The following is a 25,155-nucleotide window of genomic DNA, read 5'->3' on the forward strand; positions in this document are numbered from 1 at the left end:
GAGTGTCTGCACTGAGACTTACGTTTTCTCGTCTCAGACCTCCCCTTCATTGCTAGCAGCTAAGGGCACTTACTTCATCTGCCACGATAGAGCGTATACATGGTTGCCCCCTGACTTCTTGGGCGCATGTTTTATCTCGTTTCTGCTGCCACCCACCTACACGGCCGAGGCAGATTACCATCGGACAAGGACAGTTAGGGGTGTCGTGAGTCAAGACGACACTGCGGGTCAAGAGTTTGGAGACTTCGCGAAGGGTTTTCTGCCGTTTTGGGGGCCTATGGTGAACAGCAGGAACATTCGCCAATTGACGAGGGTAGTTGAATCCGCCGTGATTGAGACGGCCGGTGCCCTTAGTAACTTGACTGCTGAGCTCCAGTCGGACCGACTTATGACTCTTCAAAATAGGGTTGCCCTAGATGTCATACTTGCAGACCGTGGTGGTGTATGTAGAGTGATCCAATCCAGTTGCTGCATTTTCATCCCTGATAATGCTCCGACAGTGTACCAGGCCATCTCCAAACTGCACAAAATCTCTGATTCCCTTCACGTGGATAAAGGGGATTGGTCCCTGCTAGGGTGGTTCTGGGAACTGATCTCTGCCTGGGGATGGAAAACGCTGATATTCATTGGGATGATCTTAGCTATTCTGTTCCTGTTCTGCCTGTTTGTACAGTGCGCTCCTGCAATATGTGGCCTCTGTGCTACATCATGTGTAAGGAAGCCTGTGTCGAGGGACGAATTGAGCAACAGGATGATGCTACAGCAGCATCTCCATGACTTCATGAATACAGATTTGGACTCAGATTAGCATGAGTTATTGCCTAATATGAGGGCAAAAAGAGGGTCTGTGGTTCCGAAATTCTGGACCCTGCTATAATATGGTACTGAGGCCCAACACTCGTGTCACAAAATATCATCGTACCATGACGAATTTGGTGTCTACAGACCGGTAATGACTAGGACATTATCCCTATGCATTTGCGTCGTGATTGAGTGATGCTATCACCTTTAAATCATGGTTTCCGTCCCGAACTCTCAGACTCCATTTTGTGAACGGCATCCATCTTGTGGCTTGCCCTCATATAGTCAATTGATTAAGGCCGAGTTTGATCTGAAAGGACACGTCCACCTTAGCTGACTTCCCCATGACCTGGCCGAGCTGACTCCACTGCCTCCAGCTGAACCTGTTCAGGCAGTCCCTCGCTGAGTGGCCGAGTAAGATAGCATCAAGGCACAACGCGCCATAAACCATTCACTACATACAAACCATGTTATCCACACACATACACCTGTCCATGTCCCTTGTTTATGGCCAGTTTTACGACGAGGAGGTGCCCGAGTTTATTGGGGTTTCATCGATATCTGATGGTAGTTCTGGGCCGAGCTGGGTAATCTATCACTAACTGTACACACGAAATTATAGGTTGGCCGTCATGACTGTGCTTTTCCTTTTGTTGAACAAATATGTATATGGTTGCATCATAAAACAAAGAATTCTCGCCTGAAGTGTAATATTTTGTATATAAGGAGAAGGCTGGTTCTGTAAAAACGAACAGTCTCCTGAGAATCTACATCCTGTGCTGTTGTACTTACTAGCAAACAAAACAGGTGATGGACCGAATGTGGATCAATGTCACACATTCACCCCAGTCCAAAGATCTGGGCCCAAATCCATCGATTTTTTGCACTCCACACCACCCTGGGTTAGACAATGGCGATATGCAAATCAGCTCTGACCCTGTGCCCCATGGGAACAGTCCAGTCCGAACTACAAAAGCCATGTCCTTCCCAGAACGGAATCAAGCATCCGAGGACCGGACCGGTTTCGAGGTAACACCGCTCATCAGCCCGGCTAGCTTGACTCCAGTGGTGTGGAGTGCCTGGGACCCACGTCTGAGCATCCCCAGCGCACTTATGGCGGTATTTGCAAACAAAACAGGCGATGGACCGAATGTGGATCAATGTCACACATTCACCCCAGTCCAAAGATCTGGGCCCAAATCCATCGTTTTTTTGCACTCCACACCACCCTGGGTTAGACAATGGCGATATGCAAATCAGCTCTGACCCTGTGCCCCATGGGAACAGTCCAGTCCGAACTACAAAAGCCATGTCCTTCCCAGAACGGACTCAAGCATCCGAGGACCGGACCGGTTTCGAGGTAACACCTCTCATCAGCCCGGCTAGCTTGACTCCAGTGGTGTGGAGTGCCTGGGACCCACGTCTGAGCATCCCCAGCGCACTTATGGCGGTATTTGCAAACAAAACAGGTGATGGACCGAATGTGGATCAATGTCACACATTCACCCCAGTACAAAGATCTGGGCCCAAATCCATCGTTTTTTTGCACTCCACACCACCCTGGGTTAGACAATGGCGATATGCAAATCAGCTCTGACCCTGTGCCCCATGGGAACAGTCCAGTCCGAACTACAAAAGCCATGTCCTTCCCAGAACGGAATCAAGCATCCGAGGACCGGACCGGTTTCGAGGTAACACCTCTCATCAGCCCGGCTAGCTTGACTCCAGTGGTGTGGAGTGCCTGGGACCCACGACTGTGCATCCCCAGCGCACTTATGGCGGTATTTGCAAACAAAACAGGTGATGGACCGAATGTGGATCAATGTCACACATTCACCCCAGTCCAAATATCTGGGCCCAAATCCATTGTTTTTTTGCACTCCACACCACCCTGGGTTAGACAATGGCGATAAGGAAATCAGCTCTGACCCTGTGCCCCATGGGAACAGTCCAGTACGAACTACAAAAGCCATGTCCTTCTCAGAACGGAATCAAGCATCCGAGGACCGGACCGGTTTCGAGGTAACACCTCTCATCAGCCCGGCTAGCTTGACTCCAGTGGTGTGGAGTGCCTGGGACCCACGTCTGAGCATCCCCAGCGCACTTATGGCGGTATTTGCAAACAAAACAGGTGATGGACCGAATGTGGATCAATGTCACACATTCACCCCAGTACAAAGATCTGGGCCCAAATCCATCGTTTTTTTGCACTCCACACCACCCTGGGTTAGACAATGGCGATATGCAAATCAGCTCTGACCCTGTGCCCCATGGGAACAGTCCAGTCCGAACTACAAAAGCCATGTCCTTCCCAGAACGGAATCAAGCATCCGAGGACCGGACCGGTTTCGAGGTAACACCTCTCATCAGCCCGGCTAGCTTGACTCCAGTGGTGTGGAGTGCCTGGGACCCACGTCTGAGCATCCCCAGCGCACTTATGGCGGTATTTGCAAACAAAACAGGTGATGGACCGAATGTGGATCAATGTCACACATTCACCCCAGTCCAAAGATCTGGGCCCAAATCCATCGTTTTTTTGCACTCCACACCACCCTGGGTTAGACAATGGCAATATGCAAATCAGCTCTGACCCTGTGCCCCATGGGAACAGTCCAGTACGAACTACAAAAGCCATGTCCTTCCCAGAACGGAATCAAGCATCCGAGGACCGGACCGGTTTCGAGGTAACACCTCTCATCAGCCCGGCTAGCTTGACTCCAGTGGTGTGGAGTGCCTGGGACCCACGTCTGAGCATCCCCAGCGCACTTATGGCGGTATTTGCAAACAAAACAGGTGATGGACCGAATGTGGATCAATGTCACACATTCACCCCAGTCCAAAGATCTGGGCCCAAATCCATCGTTTTTTTGCACTCCACACCACCCTGGGTTAGACAATGGCGATATGCAAATCAGCTCTGACCCTGTGCCCCATGGGAACAGTCCAGTCCGAACTACAAAAGCCATGTCCTTCCCAGAACGGAATCAAGCATCCGAGGACCGGACCGGTTTCGAGGTAACACCTCTCATCAGCCCGGCTAGCTTGACTCCAGTGGTGTGGAGTGCTTGGGACCCACGTCTGAGCATCCCCAGCGCACTTATGGCGGTATTTGCAAACAAAACAGGTGATGGACCGAATGTGGATCAATGTCACACATTCACCCCAGTCCAAAGATCTGGGCCCAAATCCATCGTTTTTTTGACTGGGGAAATGTGTGACATTGATCCACATTCGGTCCATCACTTGTTGTTTTTGCAATTGCCGCCCTAAGTGCGCTGGGGATGCCCAGACGTGGGTCCCAGGCACTCCACACCACTTGGAGTCAAGCTAGCCGGGCTGATGAGAGGTGTTACCTCGAAACCGGTCCGGTCCTCGGATGCTTGATTCCGTTCTGGGAAGGACATGGCTTTTGTAGTTCGGACTGGACTGTTCCCATGGGGCAACAGGGTCAGAGCTGATTTGCATATCGCCATTGTCTAACCCAGGGTGGTGTGGAGTGCAAAAAAACCATGGATTTGGGCCCAGATCTTTTGACTGGGGGAATGTGTGACATTGATCCACATTCGGTCCATCACTTGTTGTTTTTGCAATTGCCGCCCTAAGTGCGCTGGAGATGCCCAGACGTGGGTCCCAGGCACTCCACACCATTTGGAGTCAAGCTAGCCGGCTGATGAGAGGTGTTACCTCGAAACCGGTCCGGTCCTCGGATGCTTGATTCCGTTCTGGGAAGGACATGGCTTTTGTAGTTCGGACTGGACTGTTCCCATGGGGCAACAGGGTCAGAGCTGATTTGCATATCGCCATTGTCTAACCCCGGGTGGTGTGGAGTGCAAAAAAACGATGGATTTGGGCCCAGATCTTTTGACTGGGGGAATGTGTGACATTGATCCACGCCGCCCTAAGTGCGCTGGGGATGCCCAGACGTGGGTCCCAGGCACTCCACACCACTTGGAGTCAAGCTAGCCGGGCTGATGAGAGGTGTTACCTCGAAACCGGTCCGGTCCTCGGATGCTTGATTCCGTTCTGGGAAGGACATGGCTTTTGTAGTTCGGACTGGACTGTTCCCATGGGGCAACAGGGTCAGAGCTGATTTGCATATCGCCATTGTCTAACCCAGGGTGGTGTGGAGTGCAAAAAAAGGATGGATTTGGGCCCAGATCTTTTGACTGGGGGAATGTGTGACATTGATCCACATTCGGTCCATCACTTGTTGTTTTTGCAATTGCCGCCCTAAGTGCGCTGGGGATGCCCAGACGTGGGTCCCAGGCACTCCACACCACTTGGAGTCAAGCTAGCCGGGCTGATGAGAGGTGTTACCTCGAAACCGGTCCGGTCCTCGGATGCTTGATTACGTTCTGGGAAGGACATGGCTTTAGTAGTTCGTACTGGACTGTTCCCATGGGGCAACAGGGTCAGAGCTGATTTGCATATCGCCATTGTCTAACCCAGGGTGGTGTGGAGTGCAAAAAAACGATGGATTTGGGCCCAGATCTTTTGACTGGGGAATGTGTGACATTGATCCACATTCGGTCCATCACTTGTTGTTTTTGCAGTTGTACTTACTAGGACACTTGTTACTTGGTTGCAGCCAATAAAACTCGATCTCTGACTTCACCTAGAAGACTCTGTGTTTCTGTGGTCCGGAACAAGGAGAACTCAGAGGTCTTCGAGTGTTATCCCCTGGCACCACCGTGTTCCTAAAAACCTGGCACCTCAGTTACAACATATTACATTATTTAATTCAACCAACAGATACACATTTATTTAAGGTTTAATATGAGTTATTGACATTAAAATACATTCAATAAGTGGGATACGCTTCCAATCACAGAATGTCCCCAATGCGCTTAAAAGTGGAAGCACAAGCCATTTCTCTCAGAGCCATGGAGTTTCTGTCTTCTGCACTTCTCCTTCCTTTTTTTCTACAAGAGCAGTTCAAACATGAATGACAAAATATCCCAGTTTGCAAATGTTTTCCACCTAATTATGGCTCTGCCATATTTGCCACATTATACATCATCTGCTGCATAATCTGATGATTTTAACTAATAAATTGTTTGTAGCTAAAATGGATCAAAAGTTACTAAAAAATGTGACCTGTGTTGCTGCGAAGTTGAGGGTCCTTTGCAAATGTTGACTGGTAACCTTTCTCACTGCTGCATTGGACTGTTACACTGGTACTAATGAGGCAAAATATTTTCAGAGACTTTTAGTATGTATAAAAATGTCTAAATAATAAAGTATCAGAATATATACCGCATTACGCTTCAACCTTTTTGTTTGCTGCATAATTTAGTCAACACTGTGGCATAATGTTGTTCTTTCATGCTGCATAATTCTACTGGCCCCAAAGCAGGCAGCACATGTTAAAATTGCTTGAACATGGGGCAGAGAGGCTGTGAAATTTGCAAACCTAATATGGTGTGCGTGCAAATCTTGCATTGCCAGTTCCTGGTGAGTTGCACAAGTACTGCTGAAACAAGGCCAATTGAGGTCCCTATGGGTGAGGCGGACTGACTTCAAGTGTCCTGTGACCTCAGTGACAGAGTCACTGTCACTCTGAGGTGTGTTGCTTTGTAAGCCTGCCCACAAGACTGAAGGTGATTTTCAGCAGGGATTGAGCTGGACAGGCCTTCAAGGTTAACCCACACTTGCCACTGGTAGGGTCCACCTGCTGGTGCTAAGACACTATGGCTTCTACAGTCTAGCGGCACACATAGAAGTTACAAATCGCCATTTAAGATTGTTTATGTGGAGGAAGGGATGCCTTCCTGCACATAAAGAATCATTCCGCCACAACACACGCATCCTTGCACTATGGTGCAAGAGTGACTACGTTGAAATTATCACCAGCACAGGGGTTGCAGGGCTGCACCATATTGTTGTAAATTTGGTGCAGTCCTGCATTTCAGAAGTGGCGGAGCGTGGCGTTAAGGCAAGAAGGCAAACGCTGTACTCTCTCACTTCTTCGTAAATATGCCCAGTTGTTTAAAGAAAGATGACAAAACAAAAGTGGCACTTCACTGGCAAACTCTGTAAAGCGGCCCTAATGTGTTTTGGTGTGAATAAAACCAATCTGCCCACTTTGAGACCACTCTGACTTGCTTTATTTATTTATTTTTCCTATTTTTAACTTCTTTTCTCTCCGCCCTGAGGCTGCCCTTTGGAATAGAAAAATGTCAGAAAAAGACATTGTGGCATGCTATGTCAGTATTTCTTCTCTGTTAGGTCTATTGTTATGTAAATTGGTATCAGTAAGGCTATTGGTTTCCTTCATGTTGTAGTTTGGATCTCTGTTGGGCCTTTTTGAACTCTACTGGTCTTCGTGCTCCTGGGCCCTTGGTACCCGCAGTTTATCTTCAGCCTACAAATAAACAACTAGTAAATTCTTTTTGAGAAGAGTCTTCAATACTTTACAGACATTTGCAGCAAAATGGCTTCTTTCTTTTTTGGATCCATTTCATAGGGGAACAAATTAAGGAAAGAGGGTTTAGAGCCGTTTTTGAAGTCACGATCTTCAGCAACTAAGACAGAAAGAGAGGCAATAAGGGGAAGACGCGAGAGAGATGGGGGCAGCTGCCAGGGGCAGAGCGAAAGCGGACACTGTCCTTGTCTTCCTTGTGTAAGAAGGAAGCGAGACAGAGTAATTTTCCTTCTCTGTCCACACCGCCCATTCTCGAACGGCCACAAGGGGGGGCCCAGGGAGAGCCAGGCGCGAGCCGGTCTCTTCCTGGGCAGGTTCGCGCGAGGAGCATTGCCAGGTGGGGGCTGATTAGCAGAGGGGGTAAAAAGGGGAAGTCAGGCGGGCGGTTAGGAACTGCGTGGCGGGAGGCGTGAAGGGAGGTTGTTTTGCCCCACCCACCCTCCCTCTTTTTCTTTTTCTTTTTCTTTTTATTTATTTATGGGTTTTTATTTTGCAGTGCTTTAGGCGCTGTTTAGTTTAGGTAGGTTTGCCACTGTTAGGATGGGTGCCTTTGTTCTTTTGGAGGCGGGTTTTTGTTAGTGGGGGTGGGCAGCCTGGAGCGGGTTGGCCATCCTGAAGGGTAGCGTTGGGTAGGCTAGGGGTAGTAGGCAGGAGTTTGTTCGGGGTTTTGGGATTTAGGTTTCGTAGGCTCACTGTAGAGTTGGATTATGTAAATAAATAAATAATGGATGTGTTTATGAAATTGATGATGCACCTGTCCTAAAATAAAAGTGGCCTTTCTTGCTCTTAAAAGAAGGTGTGGACAATGATTTCTTGCGCGAAGGGCCGAACCTTATCTAAAGGCTTTCGCCATTTCCGACGTCCTGGGACGCATTACTAAAAACAGAAACGTAGGGGAACGGATTGCATAATATTAACAAAGCAGGGGCACTCCGTGCCCACCCGATCCCGCCCACTTCGTACCTTGCAATGTGTGAAATGACACATACACTCTAATAACTTATTTTGTAAAAAGTGGTCTGAATGCCATACCTTGCTTGTTTAAGCACCGTACATTTCTTCACAACTGTCACCCCTTGATTCACTTTTCGGATCATAAAGTAATTACTTTTTTATTGCTTCTGAGGTGCAGCAAAAATGTTCAATATGGTCCTGTTAGAAAAGGGATGTATGTTACAGATATAGCACAAACACTTCCGGAGTATTGGAGCTGTTTAGAGATTCCTCATAGATGATTACAGTCAGAATACAAATTGTAATTTGTAAAATGTAACAAGGTAAACGGATGTCCTGCTTTGCTCCGCTCACGATGAAGTGTCACTCAAAGTGTTACGTAAGTGGCATTGAAATGCCGCACATGTTAATCACACCAAAGACACGGAAATGTCACTTATAAACACAGTGAAAACCTGCCAGCTATGAATTGGTAAACTAGACATAGCCTTTAATTGTTGTAATAAGAAGGATCCGATACCACTCAGAAGAACTGATAAGTTTATTGGTATAATTCCACCCAGGACATGAATCGACCTCGTGGTTGTATAGTTATAGGGTTACTCATGTCTCAAATGTGGACGAAAAGCTGACAAAAACCTAAAGGATATTTCCTCTTTTAACATGCCGATGACTCCGCCCACTGACCCCACCTCCAGTGCTGTCCAATCAAATTCCTCTACTTTTCCTTGCACTTCGACCGCTTCCCATATATCACAACTGTCCAAGCTCCAATAACAACACGCCCTCGTTTCCATTACCTGGCAGCTCCAATGTGTCCAAGTCTTCTGTCCGATCATGCCACCCGGAAGTACCTATATTTCTATGCTTACCATCAAACCCGAAAGAGAGCCTTAGAAACCACCCCAAATATTTGAGGAGTGGATAATTTACTATTTGTCGCCAGTGGTCGGACATTTGGAAACATGTTTGTTTCTGAGCTTTGGCATACTTCTAGCTAGCGGGAAGCGTAAACACACGGGCAATGCCTTCGCGCAAGCGCCAAATTTTGACGCAGGCGCACCATGGACTGAAGGGGAGATGACAGATGGGGAGGTTGAACTGTGAAAACTCCAGCCCACTTCGTGCGTGGGCTTCGCTGGGATAGACTGTGTGCGCGCAGCGTGACGTCTCTGTACTCGGTAGACGCGTGCATGGGAGGGAGTCGCTGGTTTCTGACGCCGCCAGGCCCTACTTCGTGTCCCCCTCTCTGTCCCATTGGGGAGGCGGGGTGGGGCTGAACCAGGACCCCTCCCCGTGTAGGAGGAGGGTTGGGACGACATGGACCTTACACTACCCCTGCAGCCACGAGCGCGTAGGCTGGAGATACCTTGAGGGCGGCGCCTCCCCTGTCAGACGTGCAGGTCCGGGACATCAGGACAGCATGGATACCGAGGAAGCGGGGCCTCGCAGCAGCAGGAGCCCCCCGCCACAGGTGGAGTGCGATGCTGGCTGTGGCAATAGGAAGCAGAGGGTGATTAACGGCTGTGTCCCGCTCTCACACCAGGTGGCCGGGCACATGTATGGGAAGGACCGAGTAGGTAAGTGGTCGTCCACCTTCCTTGCACGGTTGCATGCTACTATATTGGGACACCTGCAGCACAGTACACACTGCGCAGGTCGTAGGAGTTTATGAGTGCGCTAGTGTCAACAGTGTTTGAGAAGGTGTGTTGTGGAACACCTGACAACGCTAGGGCTCCGATGTGGCATCCATCAGCTTGACAGGTAGAGTGGAGACTGTTGAATCGCATTGGACGCAATAGGAGTGTGCTTCTGACAACTGAATGGAGTGCAGGTATGCTGCTGCTGATCATTGAAAGCTGTAGACGTACGCTCCAGCTCATATGGCAGTGTGTGATGCTGCATGTTGTATACTGCTTGTACTACTGCTAACTCTATGATCCTTAAATCTCTGTCATGTGCACCTATTCCAGAATGCTGATGGTTCTGACTCATCTTAGAACCTTGGCTAATATTATGTATTTCTTTCTCTTTGTAATGAGGGAAGATGTGTTGTATACTGCTTGTACTACTGTTCACTATATGATCCTTAAATCTGTCATATGCACCTATTCCAGAACGCTGATGGCTCTGACTCATCTTAGAACCTTGTGAGAGTCAGTTTGTACTTGGCCAGCAGGCGTTGAGTTGTCTGTTGTCCCTTCTCTGAATAAATTACCTTTATTTTAAGAAAACGGCTGCAACTTACTTACAACACATGTCAGTGGTTGCTGTCTTTTTCTGGAAGCTGTGGGGAGTTGCGTCTCATCTCACTAGATGCTGTTGGGTTGTACAGTGCTTGACTGCAAGACGTGGGATTGTGCCTCGCTTCACCGTAGGTTGTTGGGTTGGGTAATTTGCTTAACTGGATACTGTTAGATTGTTCCTTACTTCACTGGTTGCTATGCCATTGTGTCTTGCTTCACCTGACGCTGTTCAACTATCTCTGTTGGGTTGCTCCGCTCCTTACCTACTATTCTTGGGCTGTGCTACGTCTCACCTTACCCTGTAGGTCTTGGCAGGTGTTTTCTTGACACTGTAGGGTTGTGCAATGCCTTCCCAGACGCGGTGGTCTTGCGTTTCGCTTTCTTGGATGCTTCTGGGTTGCTCTGCGCCTTCCCAGACGATGCGGGGTTTCTCTACGCCTTCCCAGACGATGCGGGGTTGCTCTGCCCCTTCCCAGACGCTGCGGGGTTGCTCTGCACTTTTCTGGGCACTGCAGGGTTGCTCTGCTCTTTTCTGGGCACTGCGGGGTTGCTCTGCTCTTTTCTGGGCGCTGCGGGGTTGCTCTGCTCTTTTCTGGGCGCTGCGGGGTTGCTCTGCTCTTTTCTGGGCGCTGCGGGGTTGCTCTGCTCTTTTCTGGGCGCTGCGGGGTTGCTCTGCGCTTCTCTGGCCACTGCGGTGTTGCTCTGCGCTTCTCTGGCCACTGCGGTGTTGCTCTGCGCTTCTCTGGCCGCTGCGGGGTTGCTCTGCGCTTCGCTGGCCGCTGCGGGGTTGCTCTGCGCTTCGCTGGCCGCTGCGGGGTTGCTCTGCGCTTCGCTGGCCGCTGCGGGGTTGCTCTGCGCTTCGCTGGCCGCTGCGGGGTTGCTCTGCGCTTCTCTGGCCGCTGCGGGGTTGCTCTGCGCTTCTCTGGCCGCTGCGGGGTTGCACTGCGCTTCTCTGGCCCCTGCGGGGTTGCTCTGCTCTTTTTCGGGTGCTACGGGGTTGCTCTACACTGTCCCGGGCGCTGCACGGTTGCTCTTCGCTTTCCCAAGCACTGCGGGGTGTTCCGGGACGCTGTGGGGTTGCCCTGCACTATCCCCGACACTGTGGCTTGCTCTGTGATGTCTTGAATGAAGTAGGGTTGCTCTGCGCATTCCTGGATGCTGTGCGATTGCTCTGCAATTTACCAGATGCTGTGAAGTTGTGCCATTCTGTTCAGGGCGATGTGGGGTTGTGCTGCACTTTTCTGGAAGCTGTCATCTTGTGCCCTGCTTTCTCGGATGCTGTGGTGTTGTGCCACACTTTTACGGGTGATCCTGTGCTCTCCTGGATGTTGTGAGGTTGCTCCATGCTTTCCTGGATGCTGTGGGGCTGCTTTGCACTTTCCCAGGTGCCCTGAAGTTGCACCACACTTTACGGAGTACTAGGGGGGTTAGACTGCACTTTATGGGATGTTGTAGGGGTGCGCCCTACTTGATCGGGGGCTATGAGTCTGGACAACTGTTAAGGTGTGGCTTCACCAAAAAGACAGTACTTGTTAAAACACAGGAGTGCATCCCAACTCAAAAAAGATCAAACTACAACTGGCTGCAGTTGCATTCTGATCTCGTTGAGAAGGAACTGTGACACGAGGCGCATGTTCAAATATATTATTAATGGCGGGTGCCTTCCACGAAAACAAACTTCAAGAACAAGTAGTGTGACACACAAAATATATAAGCATAAACGAAATACTAACGGTGGATTTTATAAGAACAGTATTTCTTCTCCCCATGACAGTAGAAACCTTAATACACAAAAAAATCCCTAAACCTGATAGGCAACGAACAATTACATGATGACCTGGAAGCTCCAGGCTGTGCATTCTCATGCAGTTCTCCTTGCTGCAGAGAATTCTCCTCTTGGTCTTCAATTTCAACAGGGGGATTTGAATCTGCCACTTGAGAAGCAGCCAAATTGCCTAAATTGGAGTCAGAAATACCTGTCCCATTGTCAGGCAATAACTCAGACATGAAATAAGCTCAGCTATCTATATCATCTTCGGTAGAACTTATACCTGACAGAATCTTGACTGCCTGTTCAGGAGCATCTTAACAATTGCTCTAATATTACACCACCCCTTCTAATCCAAAAAGAGTGACCCTTTAGCAGCTTTCAACACCTGTATAGGTAAGGAGTACCATAACACACCCTTCTTGACCCTGATGGGGTTTTTGACCATGACCCAATCAATGACCATAAAACCCTGTTTTACATTTGTGTCAACATGTTGTTTCTGTAGATTTTGCTGAACTAAAACATTGTCTCTCATCTTCTGCTTATTACAAGAAAAACATGGAATACTTTGATTTTTCAATTCTTTTAACCAACCCGCACACATATTCCCTTTAGGATCTCTTTTCTTAATTGATCTAAAAGGAGAAATTCCAGTGGTGGAATGTGGAATGGTTACATATGACCAGATTTTCTTACGTAAGAAGTAATAAACCGGTACATTGCAAGTCAAGGCAGATTGTTTTCCCCTCCTTCCCAAATCTTTTCATTCTTTCAACAAGACCATTTGAGGAAGGGGAATACATTGCAACTCTAAGATGTTTGATTTGATGACTTAGAAGAAAATCCTTCATTTTGCATGAAGCAAAATGCATGCCATTGTCTGTAACCAATTCTTGAGGGCAACACTCCGATGTAAAAATTCTTGACAAAAAAACTAATTACAGACAAGGTGTTCGGAGAGGAAGTAAACTCAAACTCTACCCGCTTGGAGTAATAGTCTATCAACACCATGATATACTTCTTATTACTGGGTAACAGCTCAAAGGGACCCCCAAAATCTAGCACAAGCTTGGACCAAGCTCCCTCAGGAATTGGCACACTATGTAAATGTGTCTTGATGGGTTTCCAATGCTTGTCAGAAACAAGGCACGTTTGAAATTTTTTTTATCCACTGAGACACATCCTTGTCAGGCCTCCAAAAATGCTCCTTCAGCTTCCTGCAGGTACACCCGATTCCTAAATGTCCCAGTCATAAGCATCCTAAAAAAGTTTAAATCGCAAAGGAAGCAGAGGGACAGACAGATCACACCATATGAGTATGTTCCTAACTATAGATAACTAATCTGAAATTTGCGCAAAAGATTTTAACGGTGCTGGGAACGACCATTCCTTGGGCCAGCCACTCATATCCATATTTTTAGCAGATTGAAGTACTTCATCTTTTCTACCACCATCAAGGCAGTCCCCATAAGAAAAAAAAAATCCTTGAGAACCAAACATGTCCTCAACTAAGCTATCATATGCGCAATTTCATCCTGTCTTTCAACCAAAGTGGTCTGATTTAAAGTAATCTTGACAGGCAGTCTGCCCTCACATTACGGCCACCAGGAATGCACTTTATCACAAAACTGTATTCATGTAAACAAGACGAAATGCATACCAACCTGGCTGAAGCTTTCCCTGTGCTATTACCATTTAGGAGATGTAACAAAGGTTTATGATCTGTAAAAATGTCCAAAGCGGTTCCCCTCTGATAGGTCTTGAACTTTTCGACAACTCATGAACAAGCAAGAGCCTCCCTTTCTGTGGTACTATAGTGACTTTCTGCTTCACTTTGGGCTCTAGAATAAAACTCCATTGTGTGTTCTTTGCCACTATCCCACTGACACAAAACAGCACCTAACCCATGTTTACTGGTGTCAACTGTTAAAAAACACTCCTGACCAGGAGAAAATGAGGATAGCGCAGGATGATTGATAATTGAATTCTTAACCTGCTGAAATGCATTGTCTGCTTCTTTGACCCATATGAAGGTAGACCTCTTTTTAACCCGTTAACCGCGGCGGTAATTCTGCTGTGGTGCGGGCGTTTCCATGCGCGGGTGGGGTGCCGTCGGCCAATGGCCGACGACAGCACTGGTCAGGTAGTGCTGCCATCGGCCATTGGCCGACTGCAGCAATTAAGGGGTTAAGCAAAGAGCGTAAAGGCTGGACAACTTGAGCATACCCTGCTATGAAAATTGAGTAATACTTTGTCATGCCAAAGAATGACTTTAAGGTGTCCTTATCCATGGGATTGGAATATGAGAAATAGCTTGTGTTAAAGAAAATTTTGGCCAAATACCTAAAGCAGAAATAGTATGACCTAGGTAATCAAGACTTTGCGTGAAGAATTTGCATTTGTCCAGTTCTATAGTAACACCAACATTGTTAAAGATGTTCAAAACCTTTTTAGGTGTGGTCAAATGATCCGATTTTGTTTTGGAAAAAATCAACACATCATCTTGATATGCCTGTACATGACCCCAAGTATATGATGCATGAATTTCTGAAACACATTGGCCGCAGAAGCTACACCAAACTGTAACCTCATGAATTTATAAGCTCCAAATGGAGTAACCAAAGTGGTTAAGTTTGTAGAATCAGGTATTAATGGGATTTGATGGTAAGCTGACTATATATCCAAGAGGCTAACCTATTTAGAGCCACCGATACCAGCTAACAAGTCTTGGATTTTGGGTAGGGGTGACAATCCGCGAATGTGTTTTTGTTAAGTGTGTGTAAGTCCTCACACAAACTATTGTCTCCACTCCTCTTGCGAACGACAACAATGGTAGACTAAATAATCCCTTCATTTACCAATTTATCCAGAACATGTTTTAGGTCTTCTCTCACACTGAAAAGGGTATTGCTCTTGGTTTATGAGCAATGGGAATAGCATTGGGTTTCAATTTAATTAAATGTTCAAATTTGGTTATTTTCCAATTTTGCCAACAAAAATTTCAGGGAAAGTCGCTAGAACATTTTGTAAGTCTTCATCTTCAGAATTTGTCACAAATGCCACACTTGCATCATTCAGCTGAACAGGATTATCTAAGACAAGTACCAGCTTAAGACCCAGTTTGGTTAAATCCTACCAAAGCACTACCTTCTAACCTTTGAAAGCTCCATAAACATTGGTGTAGACCTGTCTACCCAAACAAGTTAAGTTCTCAAAAAGTATTCCAAAATGTAAATTTCCTTGTCACTGTGCCTTGGGGATAATGTCGATATGTTGGAGAGTGACATTTGTCGACCAGTGTTTTGAGAAAAGTTGTATTCAAAGGAGGGGAGGGTGATCAATCGATCAATGGGGCACTCTTTACCACTAAATAAAAGTGGAAGGTCCAGTGTCAGCTAGTGCCCTCAACAAGCATAGAAAAACTGTTATAAAAGAAGACAGGCGGCACACCAGCGTCGTGTAGGTTAGGGTCTTTTATTGAGCAAAGACGTAGAAAACCCAACCATCAAGATCGGGACCAAACGGGCAACTAACCGCCGTTGGACCGAACACTGGACATGTCACAGAGTCAGGAAGCACGAGCTCAGCGCGCGACATAAGCTGAGACACAGAGCGAGCAGGGTGAATATAACACATCTCTTTTCCTTAAACAGAGAATGAAGAGAATGCAACAGAACAAATTGGACAAAAGCTTATAGCAACCTTTTGCAAGGGAACAGGTGAGACACAAAGAAAAACAATACAGTATTGAATACACTTCTTTCTCTTGAGAATGCAGGGCCAGGTAAAACAGGCCATGTAACCCCACACCCTCCCTTAAACAAACAAAATTAAAAATTATGCTCGTGTCTGTTTTAAATGCACTTCCTTTGCTCGAGTGCGTTTCCCTTTTAAGTTGTTCCCCCCCCAGTGGTGGGGCTCACTGGTACTGCCTTTCCGTTTTACAATAATTTCCCCTTTAAGAGCAATGGCACCATGGGGGCGCTGTTGCCTGCGTTGACGGGCTGAAGATCAACAGTTAAGGCTCCGTCACGCCTCATACGAAGACAGTTCCCTTCACGGTGAGTGATTTCTCAACATACCTTCTCTTGAGGCTTACGTTACTCGTTTTAATTTCAATCCGCCTTCTCTGGTCTGCGGGTATTTCCCTTGGTCGGGTTTTCTTTCTTGCGTCGTCTCTTCGTTAAACTCTGTCTTTGCCTTCTCACGTTACCCTCCGCCTTCGACTGTCGCCAAAATGTTATAAAAGAAGACAGGCGGCACACCAGCGTCGTGTAGGTTAGGGTCTTTTATTGAGCAAAGACGTAGAAAACCCAACCATCAAGATCGGGACCAAACGGGCAACTAACCGCCGTTGGACCGAACACTGGACATGTCACAGAGTCAGGAAGCACAAGCTCAGCGCGCGACATAAGCTGAGACAGAGCGAGCAGGGTGAATATAACAAAAACAAATTGGGTAGCTGAACCTTTGGTCAGATATTCTGGTCACTGGGGCTCCAGAATCAGTCAACATGTCAATGTCAAGCTTACCCAAGGTAACTTGACAAAAGGGACCTTTGGCTTTCTGGCTATGAAGACACATCTGCATAAACGGTTAAAATCAGTTTCTGGAAATCACTCTGTAAACAAACACCATTGCCTACATTTCCTGTATCATTACACTCCTTTGTTTGTACATTACTAACTTGAAAGACACTTTTACCTCTACACACAGGCTGAAAATGACCAGTCTTATTACATTTCATGCATTTATTTACCCAAAGCTGGACAAATAGGACTGTTACCTAGATGTGTCTTTGAGCCATATCTAAAACATTTTGTAGCAGGTTTTTTATGAAAAGATTTAAAACTCTTGCTTTTAAAAGTTACTGCATTAACTGAGAAATCTTCATGAATTGAATCAACTAAGTAAGTAATAGCACCATAAACTGAAATACATTTCGAAGAAGTTATGGATCTCGCTATACTTTTTGCCATATCAATGACTTCTGCAAGTGAAGGGTCTCTGCAACTTAAAATACTTTCTTGTAGCTTTTTCAAAGTACAACCATACACAAATTGGTCTTTTAAATATATATCTAAAGCAGATCCTAACTTACAGTTTGCTCCTAAGTTCCTTAAGGCAGAGATATACTCTTCAAGTGACTCGTCAGAATCTTGCTTCCTTTTGAGATAATTCGATCTCTCAAGCAGGACACTTGGTTTTTCTAAAAGTTTCTTGTTAAGCCTTTGTACAGCGTCTGTATATACTTTTTTATCCACCAAGAGCAAAAAGCAGCAGCGGGTCTTCAGATACCGCACCTTAGTCCCAGTTCAACGGTAATTGTGGAATTTCGTGCAAACAACCTCTGCGTCAGCTGCTGAATGACGCAACAGATCTCCAGATCACTAGAATGTTTATGGGTTTGGTTGGGGGTGCACATAATGAAAAGAAGTCCAAAGAGAATAATGTTTGTATGCAAGAATTATCTTCTTTATTCAAGTTTTCTTATCAGAGAGCTTCACATTTATCAACATACATCAGCCAATGGCTTTTCATTACGTGCACCCCAACCAAACCCATAAGCGTCTGTATATACATTCAATCCATCACCATCTCCTGTAGAAATATCAGTACTGGAAGATTGTCGTATATTTGCTGCCCCTCACTGCCCAAATAACTAAAAAGAATGGCTAAATTCCTTCTAGGGGAATATTCTTCAACATCAATAGCCACAAATTATTTTTCAAACAAACAGAACCACATTTTCCATGGTGTCTTTGATTTCCCAGGGAATGGTAAAAAATGATTCAACTCAACAATTTTGTTAATTTGAAGCCATATTTTGATTTAACATACCAATGAATATTATAAAGTGTGATGCTCCCTAGTAGCTGTGTGGAAATCCAATTGTTTATACTTATCAGAAGTAAAGCCAGGGCAGGCTAAAACACTGTGGTCAGAACAGGAAGGATCATTGTTTCACGCGTTAAAATATTCTTAGTGTGGACAATGTGAAGATAGCTGCACAGAAATAACAAATTGACCTATCCTATATGCCCGCCGTAACATGGCGTGCAAACTGACGTCATCCAGTCACTTGGCTGTAGTGGTCAGCGGTATTCAAATGACGCTGACAATGCTGAGGGGCTGTGAAAGACCTGAGCATGTGCAGAAAATACCAGGAAATTAGGTGCGTTGCAGGAGCCAAGTCTTTCAATTAAGGGACCACCCGCACAGCAGGGAAGGGCACTGTCTGCAGTTAAGGTAATATTTTTGTCCATATGTTAATGCTGTTCAAATTTGAATTGATGGGTCATTAATTGAAAACCATTATTATTAGGGTGAGCGCTCTAATTAAATGTTGTAAGCTCTGACTGCACTACTGACAGGGGTTCCAGTATAAAAATGTGTACACACGTTTTCAAAGTTTAGTAATATGAGGCTATGTATAATGCTCCCAGAATGCTCTCTGATTTGATGCAAATATTTGCATATCTTGAAAGCAAAGTTGATGATTCTTTGCTTTCAAAATAAAATGTTCATAAAAAACATGAAAGCAGGAAAAAAAACATTTAGCTAAACTACTGTAAAATTTCAGGTACCATGTTTATGCAGCATCATGTGTTGATGCATTCTAGTATTTCCCCAAAATATTCATAATGGAAAATCAGTGTAACCAGTTTTAATAAGATTATGAGAAACACAAATAAACAATCATTTGGCAAAGCCAGTGGGTCTGAAATTGGTGGTCAGCTTTTTAGTTTTGTCAATGTGTGAATTGTTTTGGCATGGTTTTTGTAAAACCTTATTGGTGTGGGAGCTGCCGGGCCCTCACCATTATAACAAACATTGGCAAAAGCAAAATTTGTTTTTGTTCTCAAAAATCACACATTGCCACAGTAGTTACTGGCACTGAACAAAACTACTTTGTGTACCGATATGCTCCTTGTGAAAGAGCAGAATGCTGTCACTGACAGTGAAGTCAACCGATACAGCGAGAGACAGAATTTTAATAAATGGAAAAGTTCATGGGCAACGCAAGACCAAATTAGGGCCCAATTACTAAAGAACATCTCAAAAGTGCACCCATGGCATATGTTCTTGCATTAAGTGCATCTATACAGCTTTCGTGAATTCCCAAGAATGTCCAGATGTAGTACAAGAAATAGTACGCCTAGAAAATATTTGTGAACTGCATTTTAGCATGAGCAAATATCCATGTGTAGGATTGCTCATGCGAAAATCGGAGTGTTTGCAAGCTCACTTTACCTCCAACCAATTTTTTACCAACTCTGGAAGAAGGTTTATGTCTACCATTGTCAGGAGTAAATTTCCAACATTTCTCAGTATGGGTAAAGATTAGAGAAGAGTTATTGCAAACTCTTAAAACATACAAGTTAGTAGGTTTGCACAGACTCAAAAGGGCATTCTAACCCTGGAACTATTGCTTACTGCAACCTTCAGCCCCAGTATGTGAATCTGCGAAACGTGGCAACATAAAGGGATTGCAACTATTCAAACACTACTATGGTATGAGCCCCTGCATAATCAGGGACACTATATCAGAGCTCTTTAATAATGAGATTGCTGTCATAATTTGTTGCTGCATACATGGCACCAAAGGGACATGTGTAATTTGTTACAGGATAAGTATATTTATGAAGCAATCTGCCCCATGGACAAGTAGATATTTTATTAAATTCCACACCTCTGAACACATTTGAGCCTGTTTCTTTCCTTAGCTGCCCACTGTGCTTGCCAAGAGCACATATTGCGAGAATGATGACTGGAATTGTAATTTGGTGACTAGTTTTCAGCCAATATTAGGCCTTAGGGTTGAATGTATTTTAAGGGGAACAAAGTGGAAATGAATAGCTCATATGAGTGCCTCAAGACTGAAAGGATTTTTCTAAATTTTGATTTGCATTTTTCTGCCTTCTTACTTTCTCCATCTAGTCTCACCTGTTCCATCAACTTCCTGTCTCCATCATGCTCCCCACCCATCACTCTCCTCTCTATTTTGTTCTACCACCCTTCTCTTAACACTCTTTCCGCGTACCAACACAATTTAACGTTCGCTCATTCTCCTCTCTATTTACCATCATTTATAATCATCCTAATCCTTTTTCAGGCTCATCCTCATCCTTTATCCACCTCATCCTTCCCTGCTCCTCATCCTCAACCTCATCCTTCCCTGCTCCTCACCGCTGATCCATTTCACACTTAAGATCTATCACCCACATTGCTCATTGTTCTCCTGTTATATCCTCCAAAGAAAAGATGCTGGCCATCAATTTCCCTGTGTATTCCCTGTAACTGAAGAAGTCTAGGTAAATCAGTTTTCTCTCTTATATTGTTCACTGTTCCAGTAAATGTAGCTCTAATAAAAGGTCGTTGTCTAGAAAGTCTGCAATTCTACTACAGTGTGTAGCTGGCCCAGGTACCTAAAATAACAGTTTACCCTGTCTCTTCTGGTGACTACACTTTCTGGAGTAGGGTGCAACCGACCAGGTAACGTTATTGTTTTTAATACATAAAGGGCCATATGTATGAACACATTTTCCCATTGATACAGAATGGGTGAAACCCTTTGATACATCTGGCCCATAATGCCTGTGGCATTTCGTATAGTTTGCTATCGCAGTCATACACTTCTTGCTGTTTTCTAAAGTTGTTAAAAATATAACAATAAAACAACATTGGGACTACATCCGCTTTTAGCAGATACTTCAACATTGTAGTATAATTTCGGAGTCTGCTCACCTAAAGGTTACGAACAGCATTTTATTTTTATCCATATAGCTTGGAAATTGCCAGGCTATCTGAATTAGCCTACATAGGGGCGTGGATGTTGATACCAAGCCTGCTGCAGTGAACCTATCCCAACAGCAACTATATAACAATTGTACAAGCTACAAACCAATGTGGTAAATGCATACTGTATGAGAACTTTGGAGAACTGGCCGCCAGTTCACTGTAAGCAATTGGGTCAATTGAATATAATTCATTAATAATATGGTTGAAAGTCTATTTACTGCTAATTCGTCAATCAACATAGGTCAGCATAATACTCTATATTTATTTGTGTATAAGGGTACTCTTCATGCTCAAGCATTAACGGTAAAAGAGGTACCTTGGATGAAGAACAGACTGCATCAGCAAACGAGCATTGGCAAAGCCATTAAGTTGCGCCTTTCTTTTACATTACCTGATGTTTTGGCTTTCCCAGTACTTTTCTGCGATGCTGCTTCACGTTGCCAAAAAAAGAAAAATGATGCTTGTTTGCTGATGCATAATAGCAGCAGCATAAAAAGTGCAATCGGGTATATGCTCAAATGTGCCACGAAGCTATAGTGACCAGGGTATTGCCACACATGCTTCATGACATGGCAACCATTTTGTTCCTTGATTTAATTTACTGTTCCAAGGTGGTGGACACTCATTTTGGAACAGTACATTTAAAAATAGTACGTCGAAGCAGAACCAGTAGTAATTTGCAGCTGCTGGGCACAAAAAACATTAAAAATGAAAGAATGTAGAATTTGGAACAAAGTGTGTATGTGGTTATGAGTGCTGATGAGCGGGGTGCAGCAACAGAGGACCAGTTGGAGGGGGGGGATGTAAACAAAAAAAGCATTTGCAATGCAATAGGGCTCGCATTAGTAAAGTTTGAGGGATTAGTATTGTAAATGACAAATTTATTATTTATGTTTTTGTTTTGAAATTTTGGAAATTAATAACTTTGTCATTTACAATGCTAATAGTGTTAACTCGTGGAAATGTGACACCTATAGCATTTGTAATCCATTGCTTGTGCTACACAAGGGCCGATATAACAGCAAGTTTAAACATATATGCAACAGAAGCAATGAGTGAGAGTTACCACGGACAGCAGGACGACGGCGGGGGTGAAAGGAACTACAGACAGCAAGAGGAGGGCAGGCCTGCGGCCGTGAATAAGTGACGGCGGGGGCGGGGCAGCGAAGCCTTTGATGTGCCAAATGCTGCTGGGGAACTGAGTTGGAGCCTCGGCGTGGGCTCAGCATCCTTTGATTCTGATCAAATCACTTTATCTCCCTGCGCCTACCACACAATGAAAGAGTCCTTGTGTAACATAACTGGTGCTCATGTGAAGCGCTCCAATACCTGCGGGTCGAGTTCGCGTTATATAAAATCTGCACACAAAAGAAGCTATGAGCAGAACAGGCTGCAAGGCGATTCAGGGTAATCGCTGAAGAGTAAAGGGATCAATATACGCACATCCGTTTTAGTTGGAGAGCAAAGGTCACTAGTCTGAGTTTGGGAAGATCCAGAACAGATAGAAAGAGCACATAGCTCTATTTTAGCAGGACTGGCTGGCTGAATCAAGGGCAATCTACCGAAATGAGCGATGACATGTTTCCAAGTATCTCTAATGACAGGCAGCGCAGAGTGCATGCATTCTTTATAGCAGACGGAGCATAAACGCAACTCAGGACCAGAGCAAGAGGAACATTTACCAAACAAGCACTGGGGGAAGAGAGCAGGGGAAGTAGAAGGGAGGCACGGCCTGCGGCCATGAATAAGTGACGGCGTGGGGCGGGGCAGCGAAGCCTTTGATGTGCCAAATAAGGCTGCCAGGGGGAAGGCTCGTGCATGAGAGCAGGTCACGTGATTGTGATTCACGTGAACTGTTCAAAATCCTCTGGGGCCTGAAGTTTGGTTTAGCTGCATTAGGGCTCTTTTCCTATTCCTGCGGAATAGGAAAGGCGAGCCCTAAAAATGGGCAAAACTAGGAACAATAGGGAAAAACACAGATGAGCTTTGGCATGGGGTAGCATGTAGAGCAAAGATTTAGGTTTGGAAGCAGCACTCGAGGGAGAAAGTAAGAAAATAGTGCTGAAGGAAGAAGAAAAAAGCAGTTCCCAAAATGTAAGAAGTGGAAAGATGCACTTCATCCAATTAAAAGGATGGTAAAAAAAAATAAGCTAGAGAAAAGGAACAGCCACAAAAAGAGAAAGAAAACCATTGAATAAGAAGCACGCAGATGAGATTGAAGTGGAAGATAGTCAGTTTAAGCAGTGGACTTACTTAAAGCCCTCTGTAAATATTTATATTGTCCAAAATAGGTCTTCGACAAGTATAGTCAAGGCCTAAAAAGAAGAATAAAGCTCCATCCATGATTTTTGTATCAAAGAGCCAGGCGTTTAAGCACTTCCTAAAAGTAAACCAATGTTTTTTTTGTTTTTTGTAATCTGTAAATCTTTGTTACGCAAGATGAGCAATTGACTTGTTTTGTTGTCTTTACTCTATGCTGCTCACAATACAGGCATTATTTTGGCAGTGCCATGCTTGTTACCAAGTTTATCCAACCCATTGTATTATCCGGAATTTCTTTCACATTCACGAGTTATACCAGTAATTTTTTATCGTCTAAATTGAACTTTGAAAATTCTTAATTAATCCGTTTGCGAGAAGCTGTTGTTCCATCTCAAAGCTCGAAGTAAACAAGCATTTGCAATGCAATAGGTCTCGCATTAGGAAAGTTTGAGCTATTGGTATTGCAAATGACATTTTATTTATTTATTATATTGGATTGTAATTGCATTTACATATTATGTGTTGGTTTTGAAAATAGCAAAATGAATAGATTTGTCATTTACAATGCCAATAGTTATAACGTTCTCAAATATGACACCTATAGCATTTGTAATGCAATATGTGTTGTATTTACGTGAGTTAGATGTATTGATATTACAAATAACAATGTTTTAAAAAAAATAATTAATACTTATTGTTATTTATAATGGCAATAGCTTAAACTTTTGTAAATAACTTTTTGTGAAGATTATGTTCAGTGTATTTTATTGTGCAGAAAATCCAAATACAGAAGTGAAATATTAACATTTTTTTGTGACATTTGTAATAAAGCTTGAAACATTAAGAGAACATATTTGAATCAGTTGTTGAATGGTTGCACAGATTGATGCTGCGGTGGCGCTGAGTGATGTTGTGGTGGCGACGAGTGGGGGCTAATGTGTGAGGGGGCAGTGTGTGAGGGGGCAGTGTGTGAGGGCGCAGTGTAATGAGTGTGTGAAGGTGAAGGTGTGGGGAGGTGGGGGTGTGAGGGTGAGAGGGTGAGGGTGGGTGTTGGGTGTGGGTGTGAGGGGGTGGGAGGGTGAGGATGAGAGGGTTGTGAGGGTGAGGGTGTGAAAGTGTGAGGGTGTGAAAGTGTGAGGGTGTGAAAGTGTGAGGGTGTGAGTGTGGGGGTGTGAGGGGGGAGGGTGAGGGTTGTGGGGGTGAGGGTGTGTGTGAGGGTGGAAGGGTGAAATGGTGAAAGGGTGAGGGGGTGTGGGGGTGTGAGGGTGAGTGGGTGTGGGGGTGTGGGGGTGTGAGGGTGAGGGGGTGTGAGGGTGAGGGGGTGAGAGTAAGGGGGTGTGTGTGAGGGTGAGGGTGTGTGTGTGTGAGGGTGTGTGTGTGTCACTGAAAGGATTTTCTTGACAATGCAGGCAGGTTCACCGCGCATTAAAACCCCATAATTACCCTGAACCAAGGTAATCTGTTGTCTGCAATGTAAACCAATGCCACAAACAGCCAAGTCTATTTTAACAGGCCGGGGACAAGCTTTAACTACTATTGCCCACTGATTACAGTGACCAAAAAGTATTAGCACAGGATCACACAATTTGGTTTGGTATTGGAGCATAGATATCAGTTCAGTTTCAATATTGTATATAGATTTATAGGAAAGAGCAATTTGTTGTCTTTGAAGAACTAACATTGTAAATTGTATGCAATCTTTTCAGGGAAACTGACTTGCAAAGTACAAAAGCTGCATAATATATATATACATGGCACTAGCTTAGAATATATCTAAAAAGGAGGCAGGGAGAGTCCTCTCGGTTCGCAGGATGGCACAGGCTGTAGTCTACTAGCCATGTCTTCATCTTCTTGTTCTGCATGAACTTAAAACTAGAATCTCAGTACAAGTCGAG

General features: G+C 45.0%; 1 protein-coding gene across 1 annotated transcript in view; it reads left to right on the top strand.

Annotated features, from left to right (window-relative positions):
• The first annotated feature begins 8,957 nt into the window (after nt 1-8,957).
• The window catches only part of IPMK (inositol polyphosphate multikinase), a 117,514-nt gene continuing 101,316 nt past the window's right edge, over nt 8,958-25,155 (top strand). Inside the window, exon 1 of the mRNA XM_086921937.1 lies at nt 8,958-9,759. Coding sequence (XP_086778063.1) covers nt 9,603-9,759 — 157 coding nt within the window. The 5' untranslated portion in view covers nt 8,958-9,602. The remainder of the gene's footprint in view (nt 9,760-25,155) is intronic.

Source organism: Lissotriton vulgaris, chromosome 5 (genome assembly GCF_964263255.1).
Source record: "Lissotriton vulgaris chromosome 5, aLisVul1.2, whole genome shotgun sequence".
In the NCBI taxonomy this organism is placed as follows: Eukaryota; Metazoa; Chordata; class Amphibia; order Caudata; family Salamandridae; genus Lissotriton; species Lissotriton vulgaris.